Genomic DNA, 12,987 nt, shown 5'->3' with positions numbered 1-12,987 from the left:
AGAAGCAAAGATCAGTTCCATTAAAATTTACATATTGTATAAATTTAATGATACACATAGTATACTTTTATCCATTAATATATATATATTATAGTTTCTTTTCTATAATTACTTTAAATTCCAATAATCCAAATTTCCTATTAAAGAATCTTCCTTCTAACAAAATAATTAAAATTATAAACTTTTTACAATTGTTAGGATGAAAATGACATTTAACAATATAAAATTTAAAAATAAAATAAAACCTAAAGGCATTCTCTTTTACTTTATAACAAGAAAATTTGTATGAACCCCCCTCTTTGAGTAAAATTTAAAAAATGAATTTTGGCTCTTTTATTTAAATTCTTTATAAAATTTGAAATTTGAAATTATTTTGATTGAAACAAATATACTCGTCGCCTAAATAAAAATGAAAAATCTTGCTCGAAATGTCAACGGTCACACCTTAAGATTTTGTATCTTGAAATGTACTTACAATTTTCTTTTTAAAAAAACTCATCAAAATATTATAAAAATAAAAAAAATGCATTATTATTTTAAAAAGGAAAAAAAAACATCTTGGGCCTTAAAGAAATCAAGATACAAGATATATTGATAATGCCTCCTTATCTACAGGCACGATTCAAAATTGTTTCCAGAAAAGGACACCATTTTCATTTCTCAATCACAAAAGCCAAAGTAGGAAACTCGGCTCTGCCTTTATCTAATAATCATAATAATGTAGAAACATAAAAATAGCACCAATTAACTCTTCTCTCAACATTAATTCTTAAGGCTAACCTAGAAAAGCAGCAGCAAGAAATCTAAAATAAGATAACACCATAATTCCATTTATCATAAAAAGGAACCCTACTTTCATGATTACTTGGACTGGACCAAACACAAGAATCTCGCCCCTAACTTGCACCCGCTATGTTCTTGGCGACGGCATCAGCATAAGAGATAGGCTTCCGATCGGAGTCGGAGTCGTCCTTGCGAGCGGAGTCGATGTCGTCGGGATCCCGATCAGGGTCGGAGTTGTCCATGGCGGAGCGAGCCTTGTCCAGTAAAGGTTTAAACGCCATCTCTATAGCCATCCACCCGAAAGCTAGCGCCCCCAAAACCACCGCCGCTTGTTTCACAGGAGTTGATTTCCCCATTTTCTTCCTTTCCTCTTTCTTTTTCCTGATTCTCTGATTTTTATGTTCTTTTTTGGGGACTAATAGTAATTTGGCTGTTGTTATTGTTACCTATGTTTATATATAAACACTTCGCACAAAATGAACGGGACCTGTGGGTCCCACCTAACAATGTTGTTTTTGGTGAACGGTCATGATTCTAATTTAAAAGGATTATCTAGAAAAAAACCATTAAAATAACGAGGATGAAACAACTTCGAGACACGGTAACAAAAAAAAAAAAACAAAAAGTGCCTGTTCTGCATAGGTAAAAAGTGAGGCAAATTTTTTAGAAACCTCATTACGTGCTAAATATATTTCGAAGGCAATGAACCGCATTCCTTCATTTTACAACATAATCGATAGAGGTATTAAAATATCTGCTAGTCGGGAATCTCAGGATCCATGATTAAGCCGTACAACCAAGGCTAATAATCATATAGAAAAGTAAAATATCAATACAATTCCTTTTAATATTAGTAACTTCACCCATAAATTCTCCCCACAACAAAGTTGTCTACACATCCAGCTGTTACGAAAATTTGGAGGCATGGCAGCAAATTTAACGGCCTCGACCTCGCCCGCGTCCACGCCCACGACCCCGACCACGTCCCAATGGCTTCCCTGAATTTGGAAATGCATTAGGAAGATCAATACTAAGATAAGATAAAGCTGATACAGTTAGGACACTCTAAAAAAGGCAGGGGGGGGGGGAATGAAATGGCGATACCAGCTGTTGGCTTCTTTGGTTTCACCCTAGGTGTCTCTTCAACCAGCAATGTCTCAAGATTTAAGCTGTCAGGCAGGATATAGTAGCGAATATTGTTACCCCTAACACTGAGGTGATCCATAGTCACTGGATTTTTTCCCTTCAGTGTAAGTTTCACAGTTTTGAGATGGGTGTTCATACTGATATCCACACCTGAAACAAACGAGCAAAGCACTCAAAAAAGTAGCATACCAACATGCTGTTGTCTGTTTGCTCTGGAAACGACTAAAAGCCAATTTCGCCATAAAGAAATAGTGATGTGATAGACATACAGAATAATAAAGAATGAAAAGCACTCCAGCAAAGAAGCCAACTAAATGCATGACAGCCACTAGCGTCCAGAAAATGGGATCTTGAGTATACACAACTTCAAGCAAAAGAAGCAAAGATGTTTATGCTAGTGTATCCAAGTACATGCTCTTACAAATTATTGCTTCCACTTTGGGAGGTATTATCACTATCTATCCACCTACTTAAGCCATCATGAGCTTAATGTGCCTTAAATGACCAATACAGGCAAAGAAACTTCGCATATTTTCCAAAAGAACAATGAGTTAAAAACTTCGCACATATATATGTAGTTCAAGTCCCCTTGTTAATGAAACCAGGAAACAAGTAAATCATTCAATGCAATCTGGTGTTAATAAAAGGGTGTAGCTATCCAAGAAGAATTGGGTTTTGTACAACTTTTCCAATATTCAGCAGACCAGATTAGAAACAATAACAGTAAATAAAATAAATAACCATTTTCTTTTATACAAAGTCACCCTATAAAAAGGTGGAAGTAATTGGTTAACCACATAAAAGCGAGATTGGGAATGGCTTAATTTCATCTAGCAAGAGTTACCAAGGAAGAATAAAACATCGTATAGGCAAGTTAATTACTAATTATTTAACACTTAACAAAAAAACAAACACTGGCATATCCAGAACGACCATATTTCAAGCCAAATATTGAACCTAAGAAGATTTCCCCAATCGAACCATGATTCAGGTAAATAGCAAACTAAGTTCAGATTTCCGAATCCGAGTCCATTCTTACAAGTAACATTACTCATTACTCATTACTCATTACTCATGAAAACAATAAACCCTAATACGTATGTCAGTTTCTACAAACAATCTCAAGCTTTTACAACCGCACTAAAACGAAGGGCTAGGGTTTATCAAAAACGCTAATGCTGGGGCAAAAAAAAATGAAAAGGGAAATAGAGGAACCTGTGATGGTGCCGTGAACAACGGTTCCATTCTTGAGCTCAATCGACACCGTTTCATTGTTCAACTTCATCAAAAACCTGCTCATAAATTTTCAAATCAAAGCCAATATATTAAGAATCTAAAAAGATCGTTTGCTCGTCACTTGGTTAAAAACAGAGAAAAGAATGAAATAGATTTCAGTGACCTGACGAGCTTCATGATGAGGAGCGGTAATGATTGAAGCAAAAATGTGAGAAAGAGAGGCAGCAGTTGTTGAACTGTGAAAGGAAGCGGGAGAGAGATGGAGCTGTTTGCCCGTTTGTGACTTTGATTTTTGCTGTCTGGTTTTACTCTGCGATGCGAGAGAGAGGATTTAGGGCTCAGGCCTTTGTCTACATTTGGGGCAAACCTTTATTAGGTCTTGGTTTTAATTTTGTGACTTGTGGGAAAGTAATATCCGCAAAAATTCACTGTAAAATTTAGTGTAAAGTTTAAATAGTTGAATATATTTTGTAATTTTTATATAATTAATATTTTAATAATTTGATTATTGAATTTATTAATATATTGGTATTCATTATATGTAAATTTTTAATCGATTTAAAATATTGTTTTTATTATTTAACGATTGAAAGTCTTTTTACAATAAATGAATAGTTAAAATTTTTAATTTATGTCAAACTTGACATACGTGATATACATGAATGGATCATGAAATTTGACAATTAAATTATTAAAATATTAATCGTATAAAAAATTACAAAATGGTGTAAAACCGCTTAAGTGGATCCCTCCCGAAGTATAAATATAAGGATTATTATTTGAGACAATGATGGACAGGGGTGATCATTAGCTCGAATTGAATGAAAAAATTTGTGTTAGTTGAGCTGATGAGTCATATTTTATTATCTTAAATCGATTTTAAATTTTTTCGAACCGAATTGAGTGAAATTCAAGTTGAGTCAAATAAATTTCTTCGAGTTAAATTGAAAAAAATTAAATTGAACTATTGTTGATAGTTAAACAACATAAATGCCATGTATATATTTGAAAACTCTTCCAAAACAAAAGAAAAGAAAAAGAAATCTAGATAATTAGTATGATAAACTTGATTTCATAATTTACTTATTTAAGGCCTCAAATTTATCATTTTATATTTTTAAAATTATAATTTAGCCTTTTTATATTTTTTATTTTTGAATATATGTTAATAAAATTTTGGAAAAAGATTAATTCAAAAATATTTTGATTTTTAGAATATTATTATGAATTTTTATTTTTTGAGAGGGACTAATTTGAATATTTTTAAAATTGTTAAGGACTCAAAGGGTATTTACATCAATTTGTTCTTCGAATTATTTGAGTTGTAAAATTCATCTCAATTCAAACTCAAAAAACTAAATTACTTATTCAAGTTGATCCAAAAAACCAAATAACTTGATTCGATTAATTCGAAACTCGAAAAAAAATTCAAATCAAGTTGAGTTTTGCTAACCTTAATGGTAGTTAAGTTTTTAACTCTGTAAACGTGGTTAAGAATATGTGGTTAAGAATTGTTATTTAGACCTGTCAATTTTGATCCACATTTGAAACTCAATCCAATCAACTTGAACCAAAACTAGATCCAATCTTATTTAACCATGAAAAGTAAACAACCCAAACCTATCCAACCTAAACCCGAAATACTATCAAAAACCTTATCATTGAACATTCTTAAGACTTTAAGTTACTCAAAAACATATTAATAAAATAATGGCATAATGACAAAATTAGCCCCTAACGTTTGGGTGTTGGGTCACTTTGGCCCTTAAGGTTTTTTTTTTTTTTTTAGCACTTTCATACATAACTTTTGTTTTTTTGGTCAAATTGGTCATTTTTTAACGGTCTTGCTGATGTTGCCTTTAAGGGACTAATGGCGCTGATGTGGAATTGTTTTTTCCACCTAGGCTCACACATATGTAGATGCTTATGTGGCATATAAGACAAAATAATGCCACATCAACAAATGAATTTAAACTTAAAAAGTAATTAAAATTTAAAAAAAATTTAAAAAAACCCTAACTAACACACACGGGTAGAGTTAAAAAAAATTAGCAGCTCCTAAATGAAGAACCCTAACCCTCAAATCCTCTCCCTCTCCATTGAAATTATTTAGAATTTGAAGCTTGAAATTTTGTGGGTTTGTAAAAGAATCGAAATATTGTTTGAAAAAAGTGATTGGAAGCCATCAATGGAGAAGTTTCCTTATTCGAAGATGGTTTCATCATCACGAGGGAGTTCGTGTAATGACCCAATAGTCACAGGTATCAGAAAGTGTATTTTCGGGTCTCCGTTTCCGTAAAATGGATTCATAAATTTTTATTAAAAATATTTACGAAGTTAGTAGTGTGGTTAATTAGGTCTTGGTTAGTGAATTTGCATGAATTAAGAGTAATTAGGAATAGGGACTAAATTGCATATAGTCTGGAAGTTGAATTATAGATTAAAGAAAATAAAAGGGGCTAAATAAAAAATTTAACCTATTTTTAACAAGTGTATGGAGTTGGTGTTTACATTTGTAAAAATAGTATACATATATCTAAAATAATAAATTATACTACTTAATACTTAAGAATGTATTATATTATATTATATTATATTATATTATATTATATTATAATTAAATAAATAAATAAAACAAATAAAAGAAAAGAATAGAAAAAGAAGCAAAGTTAAAACAAAAAAGAGAAGAAAAAGAAAGAAAGGAAAAAGAGAAATAAAAGGAGAAAAGTTAGGGATTTCAAAGTTCAAAGCTTAATTGGTAAGTCAATTTAGTTTCTTTTCTTGTAATATTTATGTTCTTGAAATCCTGGTATTAAATATTGCTTAACCTGTGTCAAAATTTTTGAAAATATTGAGTTTTTAAATGTTGTCTATGTTGAATAATTAGAGTACAAGGGACTAAATTGATAGATTTTTAAGTTAGAATTGAAAAAGGATTGAATTGTGGAATAAATTGTAAATTTTAAGTATTAGGGACTAAATTTTGAAAATTTTGAAATTTATGGATTTAAGTGAAATTAGAGAGTTGAATTTAGTTTAAAGTAGAAATTGAATGAAAATATAGAATTAATTGTGAATAAATAAAATTAGTCTCAGTTTAGGGATTAAATTGAAATTTAAGTAAATGTTGAATAAAAATTGAAATATTCAATGTGAAATTGAATTTTATTGTATTGATGAATTTTAATTGTTTCAATTCCGTAGCTAACGTTGTGCCGGAAACCTCGACTAAGAAGGGAAAAAATAAAGTCAACGAGGAGTAGCTCGAAAGTTCTGGTTTGTATTTCTATAATCCGAATCTAAATATTAATTGTTGTGTTTTTTATTTAATGTTTATGGTAAGTGAATGAGGTGAGTAATTAGCATTTTGATATTGAATTGAATGTATGTGAATTTGTGATTAATGTGGCATTTGAATATTGGATAATTGTGGCATTTGAAAAGTGAATTGAAACCCTATTAATTGTATCGGGTTGAGTCGGATATAAATGGCATACCATAGGATTGGAAGAGTTCAGGGATTACTTTGACCTCGAGTCGATGAGACATGGTGTCAATCTATTACTTTAGATTAATTCGATGAGTTACTAGGTACCAATTTACTTCGGTTTAATTGATGAGACACTGGATGTCAAATTATTACTTCGAATTATCCGATGAGGCACTATGTGCCAAACTGGTGTGTTTTGGTTGGATCCATGTATCCGTTCGAGTTCGAGTCGTGTTAATAAGAGTAATTAAATGAAATGATACTGTGAATAGTATTGAAAAGCATTGAATGTGAATTGGAAATGAGAAATATGAATTGTGAAAAGTTATTTGAGATAGTAAGTGATGAATAATGAATAAGTTATGAATGATTTGTTATGAATTGATTACTTGAATGGTTATTGATATTGTATCATTAAACATGTATGTTATATTATTTTACTTTAAATATTCGATTATAGAAATATCATTGAGTTTATACTCAGCGTACGTTTTGTTTTCTGTGCACAGGTTAGATACTTAAGTTGATCATCGATTCAACATCCATCAACGATCACAAACTCGAAATGTTGTGAAGTATATTTCTTTTTGTGTCGGCATGTACCTAGGGTGTCTAAACGTTAAGAATTATATGGGTTGATTGTAAATAAGATTTATAAGTTGATATTGGTTAATTTTATACTTATGAGTATGTGTTATATCAAAACTATAATATGGTGTGTGTTTTATATTAGAGTATAAATGTTCATGAATAGGATAAGTTTTGATTGAAATTAGTATGCTTATAATTTTGATAAAATTGAAGTTTTGATGTTATGTTTTAATAATTGAAATATGGAATTTATGGAGAAACATTAGACAGACATCTATGTTGAGTAATTTGACATGTTTTAAATGTATTTGATCGTATTTTGAATTGGTTGAACGATTGGTTTTTGAGTTGCTTGGTGTCCAAGATTGCAAGGAATGGTAAACTTGATGTTTAAGGTTCATTTTGAACTACACGGCCTGGACATACGGGTGTGTGTCCCCTATTTCTTTGAAAATTTTTGAAGTTTTCAAAAAAATTTCATGAGTACCTGGTTTAGTCCTAATTTGTTTCTAACACATATTTTGGGCCTCAAGGGCTCATAGAAGGGACTATATGATTTATTTACAATATATTTTTCAAATGATACGTAATGTTCGTAATTAAACTGAAAAGTTCAGTAATGCTCTGTAACCCTATTCCGGTGACGGATAAAGGTTAGGGGTGTTACAGTTCATTTATGATGAAGAGAAAAGAATATGTTTTTGTAACAAGTTAGCTCCGAGAAAGACATCGTGGAGCGATCTAAACCCAGGCATAAGGTATTATTGTTGCTCAGATTTTTAGGTAAGCATATATTTAGCTGATTTGTTTTAGGGTTCATAAGAAATTGGGGATTTTTTTTATTATTGTTTCAGTTGGACTAAGTTGGTGCTACAATTCATCATAACATTAGAATTAGAATTAGGGTAGTCACTGTATATTTACCCGATTTGTTTTAAGGTTCACAAGAAATTGTGTGATTTTTTTTTATATAAATACATCTCAAGTATACTCCAAGAAATAATAGATTAATATTCAAGCATAAAATGAAATAAAAATACAAGAGATGTTTATTTTCATACATTATTTCTCATGTACATAAACTTGGAGTTTTTCAGTGCTATTTTTTTTATTGGTTTTATTCATTCTTTGAGAAAGCTTACATTTTGTAGAAACCCATATTTGAGAAGTTTCTTTGTTTACACCAAATTTCCTTTGTCAAAGGGGGATGCTTTCTAGTTGTGACATAAATGCTAGAGTGGTTCTATCTCAGCGAGTGTAAAATATTATGGGAAAAGTTTCTATCTTAGATTTTGTTTAAGATAAAGAGTAGAAAACATTATTAATATTCCTTGAGAGATATCAATTTTAAAAGAGAGAAATGAGAAAAATCCTTAACAAAATGAGCTAAAATAGTAGAGGTAGGAAATTGAGACTAAACCATTATAAATCATTGTGTCAATCTTTTTTCTATCCTTCTTCATCTTTTAAAAAATGATTTTCTGTTACCAATTTACATTTTTTGGGTAAAATTTGATTCACCAAAGCTTTTTAGTCTTCAAAGGTGTCCTTAATTAATTAATATTCAACAAAATCTTAATCCAATCAATTGTTGCTTAAAATCCTCGAAGTTATGAAATATTAGGTCAAAGATTTTTCTGTCAAAAGAATGCCAATACATATGGCAAGTTGCATAATTTTTCAGTTGCAATTGGAGTTGCATTTAAGATGTGCAACCGACACTAACATGATAGAAATTAAGAGAATGTAAAAATATATATATTAAATCTATACTATACTTAAAACTTTTAACTAAATTTGTATCATGAGTCAACTGGGTACTAACTCAACTGTGAAATTATCAAAAATTCATTTTTTTACAAAATAAATTATATTATTATAAGAATGTTTTTATCTTATTATATTTGTATATAAAACATTAAAAACTCACACATGGTGCGACTTGAGCATAAAATATTGTGGCTTTTAAACTTTCAACCTTACCATTTTAATCAAGGGTGAATATTTGATGCACTACAGTGTTGGAAAAAATTCGGTTTGAAAACGACTTTCTTGCACAGTGAAAAATTAAAATTTTGAAAGCTAAGTTGGTTTGTGATATTTGTAGCAATAAATCCTTTACCGAAATCACACATGTGTTTTTTACTAGATAAATCCTTTTCGCTACTGGATTTCAACCGAACGACCTTCTCTGTTATTCTCATACCATGAACTACTTCAAGTGTGGGTTCGAACAATTTCGAATCAAACACAGAACTAGAAATATTTCCTTTACTTTCAATAGGAAAGAAAATTTCTCTTTTTAATAGAAACCAGTAGAATTTTTATTCCGCAAAATAGAATTTATACTTAAAAAATAAATTCTCACTATTATCAAGTAAAATAACAACATCTCAAAGTTGTGTAAAACTTATTGTGTGTTTAGCCTTACTGGTTCAATTGGAAAAGAAGTGAAATCCTTGTTAAATTAGTAGAAATTCATTTCAATGGAAAAACAAAATCCTAATTCAACTAGGAGAGAAAAGGGCGACTACCCTAGTTAAATATAGTAGGGTTTGTCATCCCATGTATTAATATGAAGGGCTTTTAGGCCTCTCACGTATCAAGTTCAGTTATAAGTGTTTCATGGACTTTTGACCCAACACTTTATAAATTTAATCCAACCCAATGCATGTTTTTCTATTTTTAAAATAAACATCATAAATTAGTTTAAATAAATAAATTTTCCAATTAAATAATTTTCTCAATCCAATTCTAATTAGTTAAAATGATGATAACTTTACTCTAAACGAATATATGAAAAATATATTTAATATTTCTACAATTAGCGAATTCACAATAACCAATTAAATTAATTTTATTTTTGAACTTCAATTATTTAATTAATTAAATAATAATTTAAAAATCATAAATTAATTTTCAGTCATTCCATTTAGTGAGAAAACCACATTCATTTTTGAATGTTTCTCATTTCTCCAACTTTACAATTTCTATCCATTTCTGTTCATTTGATTCAACATGCAATTCATTTTCGATTTCAACGAGCTAGCGGAGGAACCGAGTGGATATATATAATTAGGGCGCAAATGGTTTATGATTAAGCTTTAGCTTTTTGACTATCAATTATAAACTTATTTAGTCACGAAGTCATTCCACTATAGTATCGTGACTAAGCTCTCCCTAATAGCAAATTATTAAGAAAGCAAATTGGTCAATACTCGTCTAATGACCTTGTCATAAGTGTGATATCCTTAATCTCTCTTTGGGATATATCCGTTCTTCTAATATGATCCTTATAACAAACTGATTTTCAGTGGTGACGGAACAGTGGTTTCGGGACCACAAATTTTCGTTGTATCGAATCGTAACTATTATTTTTATAATATTTATAGAGTCATTAGAGTCGTATTAAATTTTGGTTAAGAAATATTAATGTTTAGTTAGTTAATTAAAGAAAAATGACAAAATTGTAAAATGTGCAAAACTTGCAAATTAAAGCAAATAGGTGATGAAATGGTTTAATTAATCATTTAGGAAGGACTTAAGTAATAATTATGCCCTAAATAATATAGTGGGACGACAAGTTAATGGAAAATGATAAAATAAGGTAATTATAATGGCAAAATTGTAAATTAGTTGAAATTAAGACAAAACAAATTGAAAATTAAAGTTTCCTATTCAATTTTCTTCAACATTGGCCGAAATCACCATAGGAGGAAGCTTTAAGTCCGGTTTCTTCATATTTATGCATGTGAGTTCAATTTCTACTTATTTCTTATAATTTTTATGTTTTTGAGATCTTTGCAACTAAGTTCAGCTAGCCCGTACATTTGTTTTTTATTTTGTTAAAAATTTTGGAAGTTTTCATTGATGAATATTGAATTTTCTTGATGAATACCATGTATTTGGAGCTTTTATTATGCTATTTGATGAATTTGTAAAGTGATGTTTGTTAGATTTTGATTTTAGGATTAAATTATGAAAATGTCAAAATTTTAGGGTTTGATAGTTAATTTAGTGATTATTAGGGACTATTTAAGGGCCTAGTATATTTGGATAAAATATTTACTTGAGAAAAGTGGTTAATTTGATGAATCTAGTGTTAAGGGATTAAATTACAAAATTGTAAAAGTTTAGGGTAATTGTGTACTTTTGAAAAATAAAAGGGTATTAATTGTAAAATAGTTTGGAAATGAAATATATGCTGATAAATAAAGAGTTTTACATTATATATTAAGATCCTATAAATATTCGTGAAAAAGGAAAAATTACGGAATAGTCCTTACACTTTTGCAACTTCTACAATTTGGTCTAGGTAAGTTGTATGGTTTAGAATTTAACATTCAAATGAATTATTGAGTAGTCTAACATGATACAATTTATGTATTTATTTTAATTGTTGATGATGAATGGTAATTTGAAGTTTAATATTGAACTTGATACACGACTTAATTTGAACGCGGGATAGTGTACAGTTGGGATTTGGTACGTTACGGTGGTTTGGAGTGGAGATAGTATTGAGGGAGATATTTGCATATTACCCAAGTAAACTGAGGTTTTGCATTTGTTGCGAACTCTCGTGTTATACTTTCTGTTTGGTATGCTGGTTGGATTAGCTCTTATGGGCATTGGTGTGATGGTTGGTTTAGCTCTTATGAGCACTGGTGTGAGAGTTGGATTAGCTCTTATGAGCATTGGTGTGTTTTGCTGGACTGACTGATGATGTACTTCTATCCGTAAGTCGTTCTTCCATATACTTGTTGAGTAACTTTGATGAATTTTCCATATATACTTGGGGGTTTGAATTGATTAATTATGAATTACCAATTGGGATTGTGGATGACAGAAAACTTTCATGGTTGTTATATTACTTTTTGAATTGTTGTATTCACTTCGGTAAGATTTATCGATTTAATATGTCAAACTTACTAAGCTTCATTGAGCTTACTTGTGTTAAACTTTGTTCTTGTAGGTTGGATGACCGGATCAGCATTTAAGTCACACTATCCAGCTTAATTCGGTAGCTTTTGAAACGTTTATTTTAGATTACATGACATGTAATAGGTTGAATGATAAAACTAATGTTTTGGATATGTAAATAGTTAAGTATGAATTTGGTTGTGCAAATTGCTTTGGTTGATTTTCTTTTGGTACTTTTGGTGTCTTATCAATATGTGTTAGTATGGCCATTTGATACTTGTTGGAATGGTTAAAAGAGTATGTGATGAATTGGTTGTTAAGTAGCTAAGATATGGTATGTTTGAGTTGGTATTGATAGGTGATATCTTGAATGAATTGAAAGGTTGAATTGATGTTATGTTTTGATATAAATCTATATATACTTGTGGTACCAATGATGCAACACCCCTAACTATATTCGACGCCAGAACAGGGTACAAGGCATTACCGAATTTATATCACAACATACATACATTTTCGAGTAAAAAAAACTTGCATCTAAATTAAGAATTTTTCACAATATTCATATTGTCCCTTAATTGGGCCTACAAGGCCCAAAACATACATTAGGAACGGTTTGGGACTAAACCGAGGTCTTGGGAAAATTTTATGAAACTTAGAAAAATTTTGAAGTTTTAGGGACACACGCCCGTATGGGACAATGGACATGCCCGTGTGGCATGTCACACGCCCGTGTGTTAAAGCCGTGTCAATTTTAGGGTGCATTCTGTTTATGACGTCAGCATCAAATAGTAGCCACACGGCCAAGTCACACGCCCGTG

At 30.4% G+C, this 12,987-nt stretch overlaps 2 protein-coding genes across 2 annotated transcripts; both read right to left on the bottom strand.

Annotated features, from left to right (window-relative positions):
• Nucleotides 1-628: 628 nt before the first annotated feature.
• LOC108468968 (outer envelope membrane protein 7-like) lies at nucleotides 629-1,250 on the bottom strand. Its single transcript, XM_017769840.2, has one exon. The coding sequence runs from the start codon at nucleotides 1,137-1,139 to the stop codon at nucleotides 897-899; it is 243 nt and encodes an 80-aa protein (XP_017625329.1). The 5' UTR covers nucleotides 1,140-1,250; the 3' UTR covers nucleotides 629-896.
• A 402-nt stretch (nucleotides 1,251-1,652) lies between these two features.
• Nucleotides 1,653-3,555, bottom strand: LOC108467990 (small nuclear ribonucleoprotein SmD1a-like). Its single transcript, XM_017768831.2, has 4 exons — nucleotides 3,329-3,555; nucleotides 3,145-3,221; nucleotides 1,888-2,079; nucleotides 1,653-1,781 (listed from the first exon to the last, which is right to left on the bottom strand). Exons 1-4 carry the CDS (start codon nucleotides 3,340-3,342, stop codon nucleotides 1,720-1,722), a joined length of 345 nt encoding a protein of 114 aa, XP_017624320.1. The 5' UTR covers nucleotides 3,343-3,555; the 3' UTR covers nucleotides 1,653-1,719.
• Nucleotides 3,556-12,987: the final 9,432 nt, after the last annotated feature.

This window comes from Gossypium arboreum, chromosome 8 (assembly GCF_025698485.1).
Source record: "Gossypium arboreum isolate Shixiya-1 chromosome 8, ASM2569848v2, whole genome shotgun sequence".
In the NCBI taxonomy this organism is placed as follows: domain Eukaryota; kingdom Viridiplantae; phylum Streptophyta; class Magnoliopsida; order Malvales; family Malvaceae; genus Gossypium; species Gossypium arboreum.
This window is presented reverse-complemented; position numbering and strand designations above follow the sequence as displayed.